Source organism: Ctenocephalides felis, unplaced genomic scaffold (assembly GCF_003426905.1).
Source record: "Ctenocephalides felis isolate EL2017-DRISC unplaced genomic scaffold, ASM342690v1 CF-g0.4_SCAFFOLD_01886, whole genome shotgun sequence".
Taxonomy (NCBI): Eukaryota; Metazoa; Arthropoda; class Insecta; order Siphonaptera; family Pulicidae; genus Ctenocephalides; species Ctenocephalides felis.
The window spans coordinates 162,171,611-162,193,296 of record NW_020538040.1 but is presented as its reverse complement, the minus strand read 5'-3'; the positions used below and the strand labels follow the sequence as shown (position 1 = coordinate 162,193,296).

At 30.5% G+C, this 21,686-nt stretch overlaps 1 protein-coding gene across 3 annotated transcripts; it reads left to right on the top strand.

The window, feature by feature from the left end:
- Window positions 1-1,627: 1,627 nt before the first annotated feature.
- Window positions 1,628-20,213, top strand: LOC113376800 (carboxypeptidase E-like). Of its 3 annotated transcripts, none has more exons than XM_026616861.1 (10): window positions 1,628-1,742; window positions 8,361-8,658; window positions 13,055-13,251; window positions 13,400-13,552; window positions 13,615-13,788; window positions 14,060-14,166; window positions 14,327-14,607; window positions 15,949-16,100; window positions 18,031-18,118; window positions 19,994-20,114. In XM_026616861.1, exons 2-10 carry the CDS (start codon window positions 8,391-8,393, stop codon window positions 20,023-20,025), a joined length of 1,452 nt encoding a protein of 483 aa, XP_026472646.1. In that variant the 5' UTR covers window positions 1,628-1,742; window positions 8,361-8,390; the 3' UTR covers window positions 20,026-20,114. The 3 variants fall into 3 exon arrangements, with proteins under 3 accessions (XP_026472646.1, XP_026472648.1, XP_026472647.1); XM_026616862.1 differs by having other exon boundaries at window positions 1,702-1,742; window positions 8,365-8,658; XM_026616863.1 differs by lacking the exon at window positions 18,031-18,118 and having other exon boundaries at window positions 19,994-20,213.
- The last annotated feature ends 1,473 nt before the right edge of the window (window positions 20,214-21,686 follow it).

The following is a 21,686-nucleotide window of genomic DNA, read 5'->3' as shown; positions in this document are numbered from 1 at the left end:
CATTAACTTTCCGTAAAGTAAGTTATAGTAAACGCAAAATAATTTAAAATAAATTTTTTTGCATAGTCCCCCTGAACATTTTGGCATCCCCTAGAAAAAATTGATGAATGTGTGTATATGTGAGTGCGGAACAGATTTTCGTGGACGATTTCGAGAGCACAGATCAACCGATTTGAATGTTTTAAAAAACATTCGATTCCTATTGATGGGTTAACATCCTGACTAGTTTTTGGCAAAGGCAGGTCCAGCCGGTTTGAAGATTTGGAGCAAGAAGTGCAAAAAATGATAATTCAGTATTTGAGATAACAAAGCGTCAATTTGAATGATTCAGAAAATATTTTATTTGTATTAATAAGAATGAAGAATTGGGTTTCATATCAAGTTTTATAATGTTTGAAACTAACTTATATATGTAGTTCAAATAAATGTTCTTGTCATTTTTGACAATATGGATCAACCGATTTCAATAGGTTTGAATTTTTTTAAATTAAAATAAAATTCAAAATTTTCAAAAAAGCGATTTTTATGAAAAATTTCAGAATTCTCTAAAAAATCAAATTTTTAACTTTCCCTAGGGTAAGTTATAGTAACCGCAAAAAAAACGAAAATGGAAATTTTTATATATATTTACGTTTCAGAGGTTTTTGAACATTCTGGCATACCTTAGAAAAAATTGAGGTATGTGTATATGTGTGTGTGTTCGGATACAAATTATCATCGACGATTTCGGGAACACGGTTCAACCGATTTTAATAAATCAAAAAACATTCGATTACTATTGATAAGGAGACGTGCTTATTAGTTTTTGCCAAAGACAGATCTAGCCGTTTCGATGATACGGGGCAAAAAGTGCCACAAACCGTAACTCAGTTTTGAAGAGAACGGAGCGTCCGATTTTAATAATTCAAAAAACATTTCACTTGTATTGACAAGATGAAAATTTGATTAAATTTTCATGAAAGCAGGTCTAGCGGTTTCGCAGATCTAGTGAAAAAAGTAAAAAAAAATGTCATTTGGCGGTCTAAAATGATCGCACATCAAATTATCAGATATTTTATAGAGATTTTAACAATAAGTATACATTTTGTTTACATTCCTATTGGTTCCGTACCAATGTTAATCGTTAAACAACGACGCGGCGCTTACGCGCTTTGATATTTCATCTCTATGCAGTTAAAGCAGTACGATTTCTTTGAAAAAAGGTCAGAATTTCCAAAATATTTCAAAATATAAAAACATTTTTTTTTCAAAAAGTCTTTTTTTTTCAAAAAAAATCAATTTTAGTCAATAATTTATAATTTCTCAAAAATCTAATTTTTTCAAAGTAAAATGTTTTCAAAAATGTTAATCGTTTTTTTTAAAAAAAAAAACTTTGGCACGGAAAGTTCCAGCAATTTGCCGTAAGGCACAGTGCCACGCACCACAATTTTTTTTATCAAGATGACATTCGCGTAAATCTTTTACTACGGCCATCGTTTGCAAATCAGTTTGATTTCATAATCGCGCCTAATTCATTTATCATTTAGCCGTTCGTTAACCGGTGAACAATCCCTGAGCCCGGCGCAAGCGCCCGCAGGCAGGCGAAAATCCATAGCTCCGCTTTGACGTCACGTCGCCCACATGCTCTCGCGTCGCTCAACCCTCGCTCGGCGCTGATAGACCCAGAACGCCACAGTATGTGAACTGACATTGGAAGTTGAAAACACATTGTTCATACGGCAGACTGCGACGTTTTCTTACACGTAAGATCAGTTTAATAAAGTGCATGTGCAATTGTTTAAAATTGATTGAAATTATTGTTGTTTAACATTTTGTCCAGACGTTGAGAATAAGTTTCATGCGACCGAGCGCCGTTCGCTTGTTATTGGTTTCAATAACAATGCGCGCGTTTATTGAATCGTGCAGTTTACTGGCAATAATTACAATAATTGGCCACCGTTTATTGAAGAAGTGTTGACGTATTTTTAAAATATGTATATTAGTGAACATATACAAACTATATTATATGTATATATAAAATTTGTATATAACATTATTTGTATGTAAACATATGAGTAGAGGAACTAGGGGCTATTTGTAACAGAGGTAACATGCGTTTTTCAATAGAGTCTTCAACGATATTAAAATATTTTTAATTTCTTTATTTAATTTATTTTTCTCAATTTTTTTTCTGTCGACGCAATAAACACAACTGTGCAGGTCCGTCATTTTTGACATATAATATAAAATTGTACTATTATCAAATTTCGGTTTACTTTATTACCATCGACTAATTTTGAATTTTATACATCATAATTTGCCTGAAATTTATCAATTTTTGATAATGTGCAACAATATGTGTGATTGTTAAACTGTTTAAATAGATAATATCTATTTAAATATCTATTAGATATCTTGATTAAAGTAAAAACTAGTGGTGTATGGCATCGTGCCTCAATGCAAATTGCTGGAACTTCCCGTACCATAACGAAATTTTCGAGGAATATTAAAAGCTGTCAAATAGGTTATTATAAATACTGTAACATTTACTAATATTTATCAGAATTATATAAACTGAATTACAAAGTTAAAATTATTTACTTAAAGTATAAAAGTGAGCTATAGAACTTTAGCAAAATTATTATTTTTTTTTATTTCTGCTAATTTTAACAATCAGATTACAATACAATCTATAAGTTAAAAGTTATGGTATTGAAAATCAAAATCAAGAAAAAAAAATAGAATAAAAGGAGTTAAAGAAAATAAATAGAATAAATAAATGAATAAATAATAATTAAAATAATAGTATTAATAATAATGAAAAATAAAATTATTATTATATTAATAAAATTAAAATCTGAATTATTCTCGATATAAATTAAAAAAAAAAAAAAAGGAAATATTTTTTTTTATCAAAAAGCAATTGTTTTGTCAACACAAGTTTTGAATCATTCAAATTGGATGCTTAGTTCTCCCAAAAACTACCATTTTTTATACATTTAGCTGTCTATTTTCGAAATGGCTGGACCTGCTTTGCCAAACACTAATCACCCAATCATTACAAATGTTTTTTGGATCATTCAAATCGGATACTCGGTTCTCTCAAAAACTCTATTTCTATTTATATTACAGAAGACATTATATATTTTATTTGTATTAAACACTTTCCTCTCGCTAATTCCGGGATTTTCATTAATTTTGCGGCATCTGAGTGGAAAGGGTTAATTATAGTTTGCGTTCTTGTATAAAAAGACTTACTTAGAAACAAGTCATTTTTTTTAATTAAGTGGAGAATGAATTATCTGAAGCATTATAGTCGTTTTTTTTGTCGTTACTGTTTGCTCCGGTATATGTTACAACTAGCCCCAAACATGGGGTAAGAAATTGATTATTTATGAAATAATGTAACAATAACATTTGTGAAATGATTTTTACTTGATTCTGTTGAAGAAAAGCTAGAGCAACTATGTATCTTTATTTAAAATTTAAAAAAAAATGTAAAACTAACTTGAAAAAAAACTGTTACAATAAGCCCCTAGGTCCCCTATATATATATATATATATATATATATATATATATATATATGCATTAAAAATTATGGTAATTTTAACATTACTGCTGCTGTCGAAATATTCAAACTAACTGTATTCGTTGGGAACTCGGAATATTTCAACAGTTCTTATATTAGTCGTTCGGTGAGCTGACATGTGCCATAATAAATAGTAAATATTCAAGTTTTTTATATCTAACTGTGCTTAATAAAACTGTAAGTACTCATAAACTTAAATACTAATAATACAATGTAATTACTCATCATTATTTAATATTTCGTTTGAATTCTGTGTCATAAAATACATATTCGACATAAAATCAATTCGGTGTACCGTAAGTACTTCGCACCTGGTTGGCGTCGATTGTTGTTTGCTTATTTTAAATTGTTTTCATAATAGAAACATCATGTTTCTGAAGTTCAAGAACACACTTATTGCTTTGACTTTACATTCAAATAGATATTTGTTGATAAATTTTGTACTTTATTGCTATGTTTTCATAATTTATGTTGCATGATAATGTATAATTATGTATATAATATATAGATAGAATAGTTGATTTTGATGTAGAGATATATGAGTAAGTAACTTTTAGAGCGATACATAAAAAAACAAGGTTTATAAATTAATCCTTAATTCTAAAACGTTTCGCCATACAATTTAAAGTCATCATCAGTGAATCTATAAAGTAAGAAATTAAAAACTTGATTAGATAACTATGAAATTTAGTGAATAAACAATATATAGAAGGAAAACAACAACTCTTAATGCGTCAGAAAGCTCAAAGTATTTAATATCGTTTTATCATAGCATTGCCCATAACTCATATTATATATATGGGTGGTCGTATTATATATATAGGGCAGGTCCGTGAGCTGAGTTAAACTCCAACTCAATTCAGGAAATAATACTGTAGAAATTTCCTATTACCATTTCATACTACAGTGCCCGAAATAAGCTTATTTTCAATCGGAAATATGTTTTAGATCTATATTTTCAAGTAAAAATATACATCGCTGCTGCCCGATGTCAGGTTTGACAGAGCGGAGGCTTAAACTCAACATTTTTGCCGATTTTTACCAAATTTTATATTCGTATTTCGTAGGCCTGAGAATCCGCTACTATCTATTTTTCATACCCGTAAGTGATGAATAAGGATTGTTTACCATAATTTTTTGACGATTTTTTTGTTTTTACCTCTTTATCACCAGTTTCTGCCTTTTTATAGCCATTTCAACCCTTTCAACTCGCAAATTGCGGCATCTGAGTGGAAAGGGTTAATAATTCAATCTTTTTTTTGCGCGTTCAGTTACTGAATATTTTTAACATGATTTTAATTCAGATTTTTGACCTTGAAAAAGAAAGCTTAAATTTTTCTTTGAAAAATAATGTATTGTTTTAAGGGTCGAAGCTCAACACTATTTTTAAATTTTGGGGTGATTTTTTTTTATTTTATTTTTTTCAATGTCGAATTGAAAAATACAGACAACTCTTTTTACTTCAAAATATTTTATTAAGGATTTTCCACACCTAAATTTTTTTAAAAATTTTCTTTATTTTATTTTTCTATAATTTGAAATTGAAAAATACATGGAACTTTTTTTACTTCAAAAAACTATTTATTAAATGTGTCAATTCAATTTAAATAGAATCAGTTTCAGATTTGGTTGGCTCTTGCAAAGATTAATAATATGACCCGGGAATATTTTTTGTTAGCTGCCCCAACAACGTGTATACTAGATTTATATTTTTGTACTAGAAATTTTGTTTAAAACAACGTTTGCCGGGTCAGCTAGTATATATAACAATATGTAAAAATATGAAAAAACAAATGAACGTATGTGATATCAATTAGTCAATTCCGCGTGATTGCACAAAATGCATAAATCGCATAGTTTTTTTAATTTTTCTGAATTTTAAAATATTTTAAATAACTTTAATTACTTTTTTAATAAGAAATTGCAATGTAGTGTATGTTTAAACAGTTTTAAATGTTTTTCTAAATATTAACGTAAAAAATTAAATAAGTGTCTAGTGTCATTATTTAAAATTATTGTTCGCGTAGTGTATCATTTGTTTAAATTCTAATTTGCATTGTGAGGAGAGGTGCCTTAATTTAGTTCCGTTGACAGGTAATGTGTTGATTTTTTCACATTATTTACTTTTCAACTATGACAGAACAATGTGTGTCGCCGGAAGGAGTACAATTTCTATTATTCTATTTACATTTTCAATAGCTGGTCATTTGTTAATAAAATTATATTAAACAAAATACTTAATTTGAACAACGTAAAACCTTAATTGATATATGCACATTTTTCATATACTGACATTAGATAACGTAACTGTTTTAGATAAGACTTAATGAACAAATAAAATTAAATTTTATCGAAGCTATGTCATTTTTAGTATACTATTATATGAGCAATAATTATGGAACATTAAACTAGTGAGCAATGACATCGTGCCTTAGGCAAGTTGCTGGAATTTCCCGTAGCGTGATGTAAAAATTTCAAACGCTTTAAAATTTTTTGAAAACTTTGAAAAAATTAGATTGTTGAGAAATTTTTGAGAAAAATGTTTTTTATGCAAAATTTTATTTTTTTATATTCTATTTTTTTGAAAATATTGACTTTTTATTGAAAGCATTCTCGCTACATGGCTGTACCAAAAGTTTGATCAGTTCTTCAATTTGTTTTTACAAGTAAAATGTTTTTTGAATTATTCAAACCGGACGGCTCCGTTCTATCAAAAACTGAATTGCTGTTTTTGGCACTTTTTGCCCCGTATATTCGAAACGGCTGGACCATAATATTCTTGTAAGATATCTCTGAAAGCAAATTGTAAAATAATTAAATGCAGCCGAGGGCGAATAATGATAGTAATTATTGCCCACTCTTGTCTATTGCATTTGCTAACGTCAATTGTGGAATTAATTTATTTCTGGATTTATCTCAAGCTAACAATAAGGAATAAGGAATATAGATCACTACTAACTTTGATCATAGTGAATATAATAATCAAATATACATATTAAAAATAGGTATATTAATATTCATAATATATATATATATATATATATATATATAAATATATATACATACATAAATTATACACCATCTTTCGTTTATTTGTTTATTCATAAAACATAAGGCAAATTTCTCAAAACAGCCTGAATATTTCCACAGTCTTCCACTTTCAGTCGAAAGTCTCAACGTCATAAAAGTGTCATATAGATATAAAGTACGCGATTAAAGATATGAAATCATCTTGTGTTCCATTCAAAATTACTTGAGTAAATTATCCATTTTGCTTAGAATAATAAGTAGAAGTGTTATGGACAAAATCACATGGTGTACTGTTTTTTAATGACATTTATTTATTTAATGATATTATGATCAGTCCCAATTTTCATTTTACTCATTTTAGACGACTACCAGTAATATAGTTTTTTATTGAAGTAAGAACTATAATAACATAGGTAGGAATAATAAATAATGCAAACAATTGCACAAATCATTTTATTCGTATAGTGCGGATAAAATGACCTATAGGATAAGATAATACTGAGATACTAATTTCTAAGAAGGCAGATAACAAATAAATCATTTGGTCCTCTTTGGGACATTGGCATATGAAGCATGAGACCAAAGGAAACAAATCATACATCTTAACTAACCTTAGGTTTTGCAATCAATGCAAGTCTCTGCTTTTCACCGTTGGATGTTTGCGTCTGTTTTTAAAAGCAGTTAAAGAAGAAGGTTAAGGAAGCCAATCACCTTTGATAGATTCCAATTTTCTTTCTTGACCTGGAACAAGATATATTATCTGTAGTTCTTGCAAAATAGTACTATGTCATTTTGTCCGTTGTATAAATATGTCATTTTGGTCATAAATGAATAATTAAGCAAAATTCCATCAATAAAATTGGTCGAAATAACTAGTACTGGCATAATAAAAGTAATAATTACAAACAACAATAAATAAGGCCCCAAAAAACACGATAAAAACGCTCCCAAAATAAACTTTTGAAAGAGCGAAACACTTTTGAACTGATTACTGCGACAATAAATTGGCAATGACGCTCAACATCTGACCGGTTTGTGATTATGGCTTTTATCACGTTTGACAAACGCGAAAAGGTTATTTAAAAACTACAGTAGCCTTATTTAAAAACTAGCCAGTTTTTAATTAAGGCCACTGTGTCGGTTTGTACATTTTCACTTATTTGTCCGTATTTCCTCTTGTAGAAAGAAATTTGTTCTTACACGTATTGATCATGTAATAAAACTACATTTTATGACAGTACATTGTCATGACAGCATTTGATGCCTGAAATTATATTAGGTTGTAGAGCTGAATTTAAAAATATCCCTATTTTCCATTTGTCTGTGTCACAGCTAATGTTTGTTGAAAAAAATCACTATCGCTATTTACTAGATTAGTTGATTAATGTAGAGTACTTCTTTCGGGCATCTCGACATGATGACCAGTTTCTGCCTTTTTGCAGAAAAAAAGGGATTTAAAATCATATCATAGTACAAGCTATTTTCAATTTACAATCAATATTATGCTTGATGTTTATTATAATAATCTCAAACGTAAGTTTTTTTTTTATCAGCGAAGTTGTCTTCTCATGGTAGTTCATAAAATCAAAACTATTCTCAACGCTCTGGGTTCTACTTGTTACGCTATACTTTCACTTGTTCTCTACGTAACTGATGTCACTGATTGTACCATTATTTCTGAAGCGCAGACTTGTGATATATGTAAAATGTAAAATGTAAAATGTAAAAACGACATCATTGTATATTATTTTCAATTTCCAGCCAGCGCGAGCGAGCCTACGTGAGCGTGAAATGGCACCGACGCTGCGCTTGGTCGCGCTCCTGTGCGCGCTCGCCAGCTTTGGTCACGTCGTCGAATTCACCACCGCCGCTTCCGTGGCCACCAGAGAGGATTTCACGTGGAAACACCACAATAACGAGGAATTGGCGGAAGTTCTGAAAGCGATCCACGAGAGATGTCCTGGTATAACGCGGTTATACGCGCTGAGCGAGGCCTCTGTTCGAGGGGTACCACTCTACGTCATAGAATTCGCCATGACGCCGGGAAAGCATCGACCGCGTATGTAATATGCTTTATGTAAATATTAATGCCCATATCGTGTATGCATGGATAAATTAATTTATTTTACTCTCTGAACATTCGAGATAATAGCTGTTATAACTAGTGGTGCATGGCATCGTGCCTTAAGGCAAATTGCTGGTACTTTCCGTACGGTAATGGAATATTCGTGGAATTTTAAATATTATCAAATAGATTATTATAAATACTGTAATGTTCATTACTAGCATTTTGCAGACAAAAGCTTTCACAGCTTATAAATTAGACGATAACGTTTATATAATAAATAGTAAATAAACAAAACTTAAGCGAAGTTAGAATGAAAGACCTTATCTCATATTTCTAAAAATTATATAAACTGAAATACAAATTTAAAATTGTTTATGGGGAGTCCATTAATCACGTGAGATTTTTAGGGTAAGGGGTGATTTGACAAAAAATCACAAAATATCACGTGGGGGAAGGAAAGGTATAGTAAGATATGAGGTGTATTAATTTTGCATTTTTGATTTTCTGTGTTATATGGAATACGGCATAGAAATCGCTTGGTTTCTATTATAGTAAGATTGTTCCGTCTGTCTGAAAGTGCTTTCTACAAAATCGTGACCTGAAATTTTTCAAAAAAATCCAAGCATTTTAAAAAAAATTAAAAAAATTAACATTTTTTCTCGTAACTAAAAGTACACGTGATGTTTGATGGGGAAGAGAGGGTAATTTTTAATATCACCGCGTATCACCAACGGAAAAGGAGGGTTCAAAAATCCTTAAAAAATCGGTCACGTTATTAATGAACGCTCCCCTATTTCAAGTACATAAGTGAGCTTTAGAATTTTAGCTAGAATTAAAATTGAAAATTCTAAATATTTTCGATATTAACACTTTGCCGTCCGCACGTCTTGTAAAAATTTATTCGCTTGGCGCCGGTAGTGCTAATTCGTTATCATTTTGCTTGTCCCCGCCCTTTCTGGATATTATCGAAAAATTAAAAATTTTTAGGTCTTACTTATGTTGACGGGTGTAACTTTTTGTTATCTAAATTAAAACACCAACAGGATGGGAAGATTTCTGCCACTGGCCAAAGGAAGATACTGTGCTCATGACACCACTGTGGTGTCGTCGGCTGTTGAGCGTTAGTTCGCGCACGACACCACTGTGGTGTCGCCGGACGGCATAGTGTTAAAAAAAATTATAATAAATTAAAAAAATGAGAAAAAAATGCTTTCCCCACTAAAAGATTCTTCACACTGTCAACACAAGCAAAATGTTATCTAAATCATTCAAATTGGATGCTTTGTTCTCTCAAAAACCATCATTTTTTGCACATTTAGCTCCGTATCTCCGGAACGGATGGACCTGTCTTTGCCAAAAACAAATCACCATTTCTTCCCATCATTAAAAATTGAATGTTTTTTTAATCGAATGGTCAGTTCCTTCAAAAACTTAATTTCTAATTTCTACACTCTTTGCTCCTTATCTACGAAACAGTTGAACCTGTCTTTGCCAAAAACTAATTAGCACGTCTTCCCATCAGTAGGAATCAAATGTTTAATTATTCAAATCGCTTGATCCGTGCGCCCGAAATCGTGGACTAAAAATTGTGTCCATACATACATACACACAAATCCATTTTCTTAGGTATGCCAAAATGTTCAGAAACCTCTGAAACGTAAAGGTATTGAAAAAAATTTATTTTCGATTTTAGGACAATTACTATATCTTACCCTACGGGAAGTTAATAATAATCATAATTTCTTGATCAATATACATATATACAACTACAAGATGTACTTTAGTACTTTCTCTAAGCCATTAACTTATTAGTTGCATGAAAGCAATATAACTTTATAAACAATCTCAATCTCATAAATATCATAGGTAATGATAACTACGAACAAGATACGATACTAATATGATACAAAATGAAATTCTAAACATTCACATTGTGATAAAGCGACGACGAAATGGAAAAGTCACGATTTTGTAGAAAGCACTTTCAGACAGACAGACGGAACAATATTACTATAAATCAAGCCAAGCGATTTCTATGCTGTATTCCATACAACACAAAAAATCAAAAATGCGACAAGCATTTTAAATTTTAATTAATTCATAATTAACTTCCTGTAGGGTAAGTTATAGTAATCGCAAAAAATCGAAAATGAACATTTTTACATATCTTCACCTTTCAAACCCTTTTGAACATTTTGGCATACCTTGGAAAAAATAGATGTGTGTGTGAGTGTGTGTGTAGTATATATGCATGTATGTGCGGATACAGTTATTTATCGTCGACGATTTCGAAAGCACAAATCAAGCGATTTTCTGATCAAATTATCTAATGTTTTATAGAAATTTTAATAATGAGTACAAATTTTATTCATTCAGACTGCGACACGTTTCCATACTTCGTATCTAAAACAGCTTTGCAGCGCTTTGTTTTGTAAACATGTTAACATCCTGATGTTCTTTACAACAATTTATGATCTACCGGCACAGACTCAAAATATTCTAAATATCTTAAAATTTTAGAACATGATGTGGTTCTTTTTCCAAAAATTGCAATCTAAGTCAATGGACAAAGATTTATGACTATGACGAGAATACACTTCTCCATACTGGTCAATCACAGCTAACTGGTTAAAAATAAGTTTGTCCTTATTTTTATTCAGAGGTTTTTTGAAGAATAAATTTGCTATGCAAATGCAATTGTCTCTACACGATATCTGCTTATTATAACAAAGTGTGCCAGAACTGCTAAATTTAGGCCGTGTATTGTTGTATTTATTTCATCATTTCTTGTAAACTTTCAGTTAGTGAGAATCAGAATTTAAATTTACTTCTCATAGAATAAATTAAACACAATATTCTTCGTAATTTAAGAGCGAGACTGACTTTGCACAAAGAGAAATTATTTAGCAGTTTATATAAATCATATTTCTGTAACACTTATAAATACTTTTTGATAAAAATACAAGTATAAATTCTTGTATATTTATCCGAGCCGTTGATGGAGCATTGCCGCCATTAACGAGCGTGGGTGTAGAGTTCAGAGGAAAACATTGATTTCTCATTACGGATTTATTTATTTTTAATCTACATGGTGATGGTTATTTTATGTGTATCGAACTTATCCATTAGTGCCATGGTAATCGATATCTTGATAAAGTATTGATGACTGCAAATGCAGCCAAGCTTCACGATTTCGCTATTTTTATTGAAATAAATTATTCAGGCAAGGACATGTAAAAACTTAATTGGATAGAGGAAGAAATATTATAAATTCTGCAAATTATATTAAAGCAAAACTGAACAGATTTGTGATAAAATACGACAGTAAAACCTCGCTTCGATCATATTTTATGACATGTAATTTATGGACCAATTCTGCTGCATAACAACCCAATGTTATGGCAAGGCTATGTTATGAAGAACTATCCATACTAAATATTGACAAAGCAATGTGGTTGCTGTGCAGCCAGGCGTTTTTCTCAGGTTATCAGATAGTAAACCTAACCTAGAAACCGCACAAATGTCAAAAAAACGATCTTAGATAACAGGGTTTTTCTGACAAAGCTTCATAACATACGAGTGACGTTGCAGTTTATGTGTAAAACTGTCTGAATGCACAGCAAATACATGACATTTTGACAATATTTAGTATGATTCAGTAGCATAATGTATATAATAGAAGTTGGAGCGTAACTTTACCATGCCATAACATTTTTCTGTTATGCGGCAGAATTAGTCCCTTACGATGTTAACAAGACTTGTATTGTTAGAAAATTCGTGGTTTCGCTATACCACCTGGTTTCAAAAAAAATTACACTGGCTAAGCTTATTCTACCACAATTGCATATACAACTTAACCAATTATAAATCACTAACCTTTTGGCTACTTCAATAGCAATAATAATAAAACATAATTGGCCTTCCCGTAAGAATACCTATAAGCAGTTAAGAGCGACGGGACTTGATTCATAGATCCCGGGTTCGATATCCACTTCGAGCAACCTGTTGTCAGGCAGCAGTGACAACGATTTTCATCTGAAATTATAGATAGCAATAGGTTTCCAAGTGAAAATAGCCCTTGCCCGATATTGCTGCACCAATAAATAGTTAGTCCTATTAGATAAATTGTAATAATAAAATCATCAAATATGGATGGATTATCCATTGGGTTACCATCTGAAAATACGAAGAAAGGAGAAGTTTTAGCCCAGCAACTTATAGGACGTAAGCGTCGGTTGATGATTTTTACCAGTTTACTTTAAAATTTATTCAAAGATTTTTTAGATGTTATCCCAAAAATATGAAACTACAAAAACTCTCAAGGCAAAGAAATTGCCTAATATCCTAATAGCCTAATATAAAACATTGCCTTCTCCTTTTCTTTTAGTTGTTCCGGAATTCAAATACATTGCAAACATGCATGGTAACGAAGTATTAGGAAGAGAGTTACTGTTAGGTTTAGCTCATCACCTTTGTGAAGGATATCGCACCGGTGATCCTGATCTTATGACACTTTTAGCAAACACTCGCATCCATCTCATGCCCAGCATGAATCCTGATGGATGGCAAACTGCTACCGAAGTCGTAAGTTAAAACATTATTTTAACCGTATAAATTAAATTGAATATAGGTGCATCACATGCATCAAGATAAATTACTGAAGCTTTTCTTTATATAAATATGAATGAATAAAATTATTGAATTTAAATTTTAATGTTGTAATCAATTCCAGGGCGGAAAAGATTACTTAATAGGTCGATCAAATAATAGATCAATAGATCTCAACAGGAACTTCCCAGATCTCGATAGGATTATGTTTGATAATGAAGAGACGCACGACTTCAACAATCACCACTTAACTATGGTCGATAGATTAAATGAACCAGTAAGTTTTCGGCGTGATTTAGCTAACACATTTGCAATATCTATGATATTTTCGTTTTTTAGCTTCAACCAGAAACGAGAGCTGTAATGCGTCTTATAATGCAAGTGCCATTTGTTTTATCTGCTAATATGCATGGAGGAGACTTAGTTGCAAACTATCCATACGATAGCAGTCGGTCTGGTGCTGACTATGATGAATATACTGGAACACCAGATGATAATACATTCAGACATCTGGTAAGTAATAATACATTTCTCATGTTCATCTTCATTTGTATGGATAAAAATTACAAGAATTTCAGTCTTTCGCAACATGAATATTTAACTTCTTATGAATTCAACCTTAACCTTTTGCGTTATTAATTATTTTATAATGTACCGATTCGATTACGTTATAATGATTATCGCAATATCATTAGCAAAACAACAAAAAATATAATCATTTTCTATTGTTCTTGAATTCTTGCGGCCGTTGTATGTTAATTTAATCCGACATCGATTGTTTTAGGCATTGTCATATGCGACAAAACATGCCGACATGGCGTCCAAGACGAGAAGTGGATGTGATGGGCCTAATTTCGGAGAAAATGGAGGAATCGTCAATGGAGCACAATGGTAATAATAATAATACCAACATACATACTTTATTCAAAATTGCACGTTTCGAGAACCATACATGTCTCCTTCGTGTAATTAACGATAATAATCTTTCGTAATTTAAAATTTCATCCTAATTTTGGCCAAATAACAATTTAGAATCTTTTACTCTCTTCAGGTACAGCGTATCGGGAGGCATGCAAGATTTTAACTACCTATCATCGAATGACTACGAAATCACTCTCGAGTTGGGATGCAAAAAGTACCCACCAGCTTCAGAATTGAAAAAGGAATGGGAACGAAATCGTGAGGCAATGATACACTATATTTGGCAATCTCACATAGGTATCAAAGGACTAATTTCGGACGCTCGTGGGCGTCCTATATCAAATGCTGTGGTCCATGTTACGAACATCACCGATGGCATGAGACATGAGATTGACCATGATGTTACTTCAGGTAAGAGAATGGACTATTGATACTTGGAATCGCACATGCAAACGTCATTATATCTAATAATATCATAGTTAAATCACTTCTCATAAGCCAATAATATTTTATGAGGTTTAGAGTTGAGAATATCAACTCTATCACCATGCGAAGTGATATCAAAATCCCAGAAGAGTAAATCTAAAATTCTCCTGGTTAGTACAAATGGTATCGAAAACGAATGAAGTTAACGAGCAATTTAGAAATTCGAAAATAAATTTACAATTTTTATTTTTATAATGTTTTGCTCCAAATTTCGAAATTTTCGAAAAATTATCGATGTAGAGGAGTCAAGTCGCCATAACAATGTTTACGTACATTTCACAGGAATAGATATAATTGATCCACTTAGGAAGCCAACTTTTAATTAAAATTTAATTAAGCTTATTATTAAATTAAAAATCAAAACAATGCATACACATCAAATTCTAAATCTTAAATAAAATTGCGCTATTTATAAAGCGGCAGCACCTGTCCATCATCAAAAATCGGCGCAAATACATGCAAATCGGTTGAATCTTTCTAAAGCGTTGCAAGCTTAAGTGAATGCAAATTTTACTTAAATCTTATAATGAAACCACTTTTGATATGCCTCTCATATTTTACGCCGATCAGTTTCGGCATAAAATCTACCATCATACCAAAAGAGCAAGGCGCGGGTTTTCCTTATAAGATAAAATTACATTTATTAAATAATTTTAACTTAAATTAACCAACCTTTAAGTAAATTTAAATACTTTTGTTTCATTTTTGTTTTTGTTTTTCTGAATATTCAATCCCTATCTCCTTCTCCTTGGCGAAAACGTTAAGGGCGCGTACTAGCACAAACTAGTCCCGGGTGAAACTTGGCCAGCTCGATATCAGACAGCATTATATCAAGTTTCAATTTGAAATTATAGATCTCGAAATAATCTCACGTGAGGTCACCGTTCGTGGGCACAGGTGCATTCAAATAATGAAGTCAAAAACTAGTATTAAGTATAGTCATAATAAATCACAACTAGGATTGCACAACTACAGGTTGCCTGCTAAAAACAACTCATATACTAAAGCTGCCAAAACTAGTACTGAATAAATTCGTAATATGGATAAATTGCAATTCAAAAAAAACTCGTGAACAGAATCCAGGTGCAACTAATGGATTTATGCTAATTTTCGTTTTTTCAGAATCGAACCGAATATTACTAATTTTGCACGAATGTCTATATCTTGTTTTTTGTTTTATTTTTCCAAACATCAAATATTTTCACTGTATTGAACAGTTTATTTGCAATATGTTAATTGTTACTATATCTCAAAAATTTCTTTCAGTGTATCGTGGCGACTATTACAGGTTATTAACGCCTGGAGAATATGAAGTGACCGCATATAAAACGGGTTACATGCCTCAAACGAAAATCGTGACGGTTACCTCAAAGGAACATGCGCCAGCACAACGCGTCGATTTCAAGCTAACTGCCTTGGTAAGGATACTGTAACTTGTAAAAAAAATGTACAACATAATGTATTTTTATTTTTATTTTTATAAATTATAGTCTGTCTCGTAAATATATCGAAAAAATGCTTTGCGTTTTGGTGTTTGATTTTAATAAATCTACCCCATAGTTTATTTGAATAAATCACGCCATACAGTGCTCAACATAAATGATGGTGAATAATGATCTTGCAGTCACAGCAAGTACTTCTAATAATTGCAAGAATCGTAAAAAAGGATAATTATAACGCAATGATAATTATAAAGTTATTGAAACAAGCTATTAAGTTAGTATGTGGTACTAAATTGCTCAGTAATTACAAATGTTACAATTCTCCAAAACGTAGTTTTTACATTAAAACCAAATATTTAGTCTCAATTCGCTATATATAAAGCCCTCTTCACACGACGCTAGATTTCATGATGGATTTCAAGCCGTTAGTTGCACACGATATGAGAAAGCTTGCATGCTTTGAGAGAGATTTATTTTAGCATACTTGATTTTCAAATATGATAAAGCACATGTCAAAATACTGTTTTCCTATTGGTTCGAACTATCGAATTCATCCACAGCGCATTTTCAAAGCCCTAATCACACGAAGCTTGATTCGTTGCTTTTTTGGTCTGCTGGCTAGCATGCTGGTTGTCGTGATGGAAAAAGTAGAATGTGCGCTATTTTTGTAGATGGATGTGTTCGTGCGAACCAATAGGGATGCAGTATCCTAGACAATATTAGAATTCGATGGGCAGTATTTAGTCATGTGATTCATAACATTTGATAATCTAGCAAGCTAAAACAAATCTCACTCAAAAATCAAGCAAGCTAAAACAAATCACACTTAAAAATCAAGCATGCTGTGTAACCAGCCCAAAAAACAAATGTAGTGTGATTCGGGCTTTATTCATAGGTCTATGATCCATTCACATAAATTGCGCACATTTTAATATCAAAATCTCGCTTGCTGGCAACAAATGAAGATCATTTTGCCTACTTGATAATCAGCATGCTAGCCAGCAAACCAAAAAAGCAACGAAACAAGCGTCGTGTGAACAAGTCTTAAGCTGGACTAAAAATGCTTTCAAAGTCGAAGCTCATGAATCCGTATATAAACTCAATAATTATGAAAAACAAATAGGTTATGGAGTTTATTAACCCTTTCGCTACGAGAGTGTTTCCCGCAGGAGTGACACTATTACAAGATTATAAATTTTGTGTCACTTATAAAATTATAAATTTTACTACTAATTGTAAGGAATAAATCCAATTAAAATCCTCATTAATTCATTATTAATTTAACACAGAGTCATAATTATTGAAGTAAAAGTCGACACACTAGATGTCGTCTATAGGCGACACTCGTAGCGAGAGGGTTAAATAGTTTTAATGACGTTATATTCTGAGCCTAAAAATAGGTTAAAAATAACTATGGAAATATAGGAGAAACCTAGTATTTTTAATATAAACAAATTCTTTTCGAGATCGAATCGATAGAGAAATCAAGACCTTTTTATGAAGGTTGTGATTTGATTAATAATTAAATGATATATATTTATTATCGGAAAATATCACTTAAAAGTTTGTAAATGGAATTTGTTAATAATTACTGGCAAATTTGTTGGGTCTCATGAGCAAAAGTTTTATTATTCCAATTCCAAAGTAATTATTTTAAATATTATCGAGATTTTAATTTATAATAGCCATTCTTCATCTTTAACTAAAACAAACTAAAAATTAACTTGTTATGCAATAGAAATTGAATAGTATAATAATGAAAAAATAATTTTAGCTTTTTTGTCAACTCGTTTATGTATAATTTGTACTATTGAAACTCGTTTGCATACCATTGCTTACAGAGTGATATGATTTAAAATTTGTAAAGTAGCATCATTAAATATCGTATACTAATTGATAATTACAGAGAAAACAACAACAAAATGGGGCGAAGAATTCCAAACCAAAACAAAGGTTCCCATGGATGAAAAATTTGTTAAAAATAAAATATGACAGTAAGATTCTCAGTTTCTGTAACATTTACTAACACGCGATGCACTAACTGACCTTTCGTAGCATTTACTAACAGTAGAAAATTGAGAAAATAATTTATGAAAGTATTTAATATAGATTGTTATTGGATAAAGGCGTCTTATGTGTACAAATGTAAATATATATACACATACAGCAATATATAGTTATTTACGTGAAAAAAAAATGTATGTATGTATTGCGTTGTAGATATAAGCGCCTCAAACTCCTGAACCTATTTTGGAAAGTGCATGCCTCAAGTTTTGCTGGTATAAATAGTTATATTGTCGGCTGTGTATATGAAATTTTTTTTAAATTTAATTTAGATAGACAGTTATACTAAATTCTTGTAATGTGTAAGGTGCTCGCTTTTAATTCCTTTAACATAGTAACCAAAATCTCCAGAACGTTTATGAATTTTAACGCATAAAATTATCAAATTATCCATAGTAATTCATAAACGTTATCCCGTCCTTGTTATTACTCTAACAGAATGGTATGCAGACAAAGTTTTCTAAAGTATATTTGAGTGCAACCTCTACTAACGAATTGCTAATTAGTAAATAAATATAACGCTTAAAAGATCCATTTAGCTATACTAAAATACTAGATTTTTTCCTTAATGTTATGAAGCATGTTCGAAATTTGTATAAGACGCTAACGAAAATAAGCCCAGGAAATAAAGATTTTCATAAAGAAATTATATAAAAAAAAGTTTTTTGCACGGATTTTCCATGATGATTATTTTTAAAATTAACGATTGAAAATTTTAAAAAAGTAAGCTTAAACAATCCTCAGAAACAGCTCCGATTTCGTAATTTTTTTTAATAGCATTCTAAATTTGAAACCTTTCAAAGGGAGGAAATAATTATTTTTATTGCAGTATATACTTATTTATATAAGAAAGTAAGTTCTCGATTCATTTTTTTTTCTAAAAAAATATCCGTGTATTAAATTTCGTGTTAAGAATAGTTGTAAGTATAGTTGTTATTAATAATACAATATTTACAGTTTGAAAATTTACTGCGCGGGTCAAAAAATATTTATGGGCTATGGTTTATAAAAAAAAAACAACGGTTTTCATAAATGCCATTTCTTCCAAAATAATTCAATTTTACCGTATACCGCCTAAAATTAATTTAAACATAATAATATTATAATTGACTGCTATGGAATAAATATTTTTCAAAAAAAAAGAAAATCAAATTTTTACAAAAAAAAGCTCCTTTTTTCGTAATGCTTCAAAAATTCAAAGAAAACGATTCAAACACTTATTTCATTATATTCTTGATTTTTCTGGTTTCCAAAGCATAAAAAAAATAAAAAAAAAAAAAAAAATTTTTTTAAATAACAATGGGAGCTGTTTCTTAGGACCTTCTGCGAAAAACCTTTATTGACTCTACTGTTTTGGTTCATGCACCTAACAAAATCTTATACAATAATTAGTGACTGTTTGTGAGTAGAACGTAATAGAGAAGAAGAACACACTATAATTTTGAAGAGATTGCTACTCATATAATTTACCATCAATTAAATTCTTACTTCAGATTTTCGATGCTTAAAATTTTCATTGTGTAACTAAATCTGGATACTCACTTTCATTTATGTACATTTTAATTTGAAAATTAACATTATCAAAATCATAAAAAAATGTATCATATTACATAAAAAAGTACATTTATTATAACAATCTTTCAATAAGTATTCAAAAGATAAAAAATCAATAGAACTATTACAAACAATGGAAGATTTATGCAAAAATCAGTCAAAAATTCAATTCGTTCTTTATCTTACTTTACTGGGCTTTGTAATATAATTTTTTTAACCGATCAGCATTAACATACTTGCTTCAATTCTAGGAGGACCTATTGCAGAAGGATATGGACGATAAAATGAGTGGATTCGACAAATATTTTTATGATGAAGATAGACAATCAATGTATGATTAAAATATTCCGTTGCTTCCCATTGTGCATTGTTTAAACACACATATCAGTGTAGAATCCATGTGGTGAATGTCAGTAAAGTTTAATAAATAAAATATAAACAATATCCTCTATAAGTGCATAGTCAATATAAACATACCCTTTATTATATTTTAAATATACCATTATAATTTGCAAACTGTTGTATTATTCATACTATACTATACTATACTATACTATACTCTATATATATATATATATATATATATATATATATATATATATATATATATATATATATATATATATATATATATATATCTTCTTATATATAAAAATGGAGCTCTCTTTCAAATGTCCGAATAAAACTCGAAAACGGCTGAATCGATTTGGCCAGTCTTAGTCTTGAAAAATTCGTGCCAATCCAGAGAATGTCCAAAAGGTGAGAAATTATTTCAAATCCGCGTAGAAACTTTACATTTATAATTTGAAAATTTTTGTAGAAGCGTAATTTAAATAGAACAATGGACGGTGGCAATTTCGTGAAATGTCAAACGCTTTTGACAGATGATGTTCAATTACGTTTAATAGGATGTTTTACGCGAATATTATTTATTTGTGATAAATTTGTAGTAAGTAGTTTTGTTTGTAGTTTTATTTATATACAAAAACGTTAGTAAACGGGCCCCAAGTGTTACTAGAGATTCAAAATATAAACTTTTTTGATATGTTAATATGAAAATGCATTTTTGGCATATTTTTCTCAAACACGGTGCTCTGAAAGATCTTATTTGTATAATTATATGCTTATTGGTATTTATAAAACATTTTCTAGGTTATATTATTTTTTATTTATGTTATATAAATTCAGAACCTAAATTTGGTATCGATCAAATGGACCTTTTGTCGAATAACATTTTTCCAGTTATAATTTCCTAGAATTTATCGCAGAATAGATAGTAATATATAAAGGTCCGGGGTTAAAAAGGCCAACCACCGATTTGTCAAAAATCAGTAAAGTTAAGCATTGTTTAACAACAATATTTGAAAGTAGAGGAAAAAAGATTTATAGCCAGCTACAAGCTTGATTTGAAAACGGTAATCTTTGAAATGGGGGAGATAAACGGTAATCTTTGAGAACCCATAATAAAAGTATTTTCTTCCGTTGGTAGTTTTTAAGCATTAGTTAAAAATGTAATTATTTTGTAAAATACCTTTAAAACTATAATAAGGCTTTAAATCTTTTTGCCACCTGCCCGTTTCAAGTTACCCCGCCTACAGGGTAAAAAGGTCTAGATAACAAATTTTTGAAAGACGGCAAAAAAGCACATTTCTACAATGATGAAGTAGAAGGCAGTTTACTGAACTCAGATAATTGTTCGTTTGATATGTGTTATTTGCTGTGATATAATTGTTATGGTTTTCACAATATAGTTTACATTTGCTCAAAGTCAAATTGGGCCTTTGTGCCTCGCCCTGCTCTACATATATACTTTATATTAAATTTACTTTTTTTCACCGAATGTTACTTGAAACTTTTCAAAAAGCAGGTAAAAAAAGAAATACTTTTTTGAATTTTAAATATTTATTTTCTATCTCTCCTCGCAAAAATTTGAAAATTTTGTAT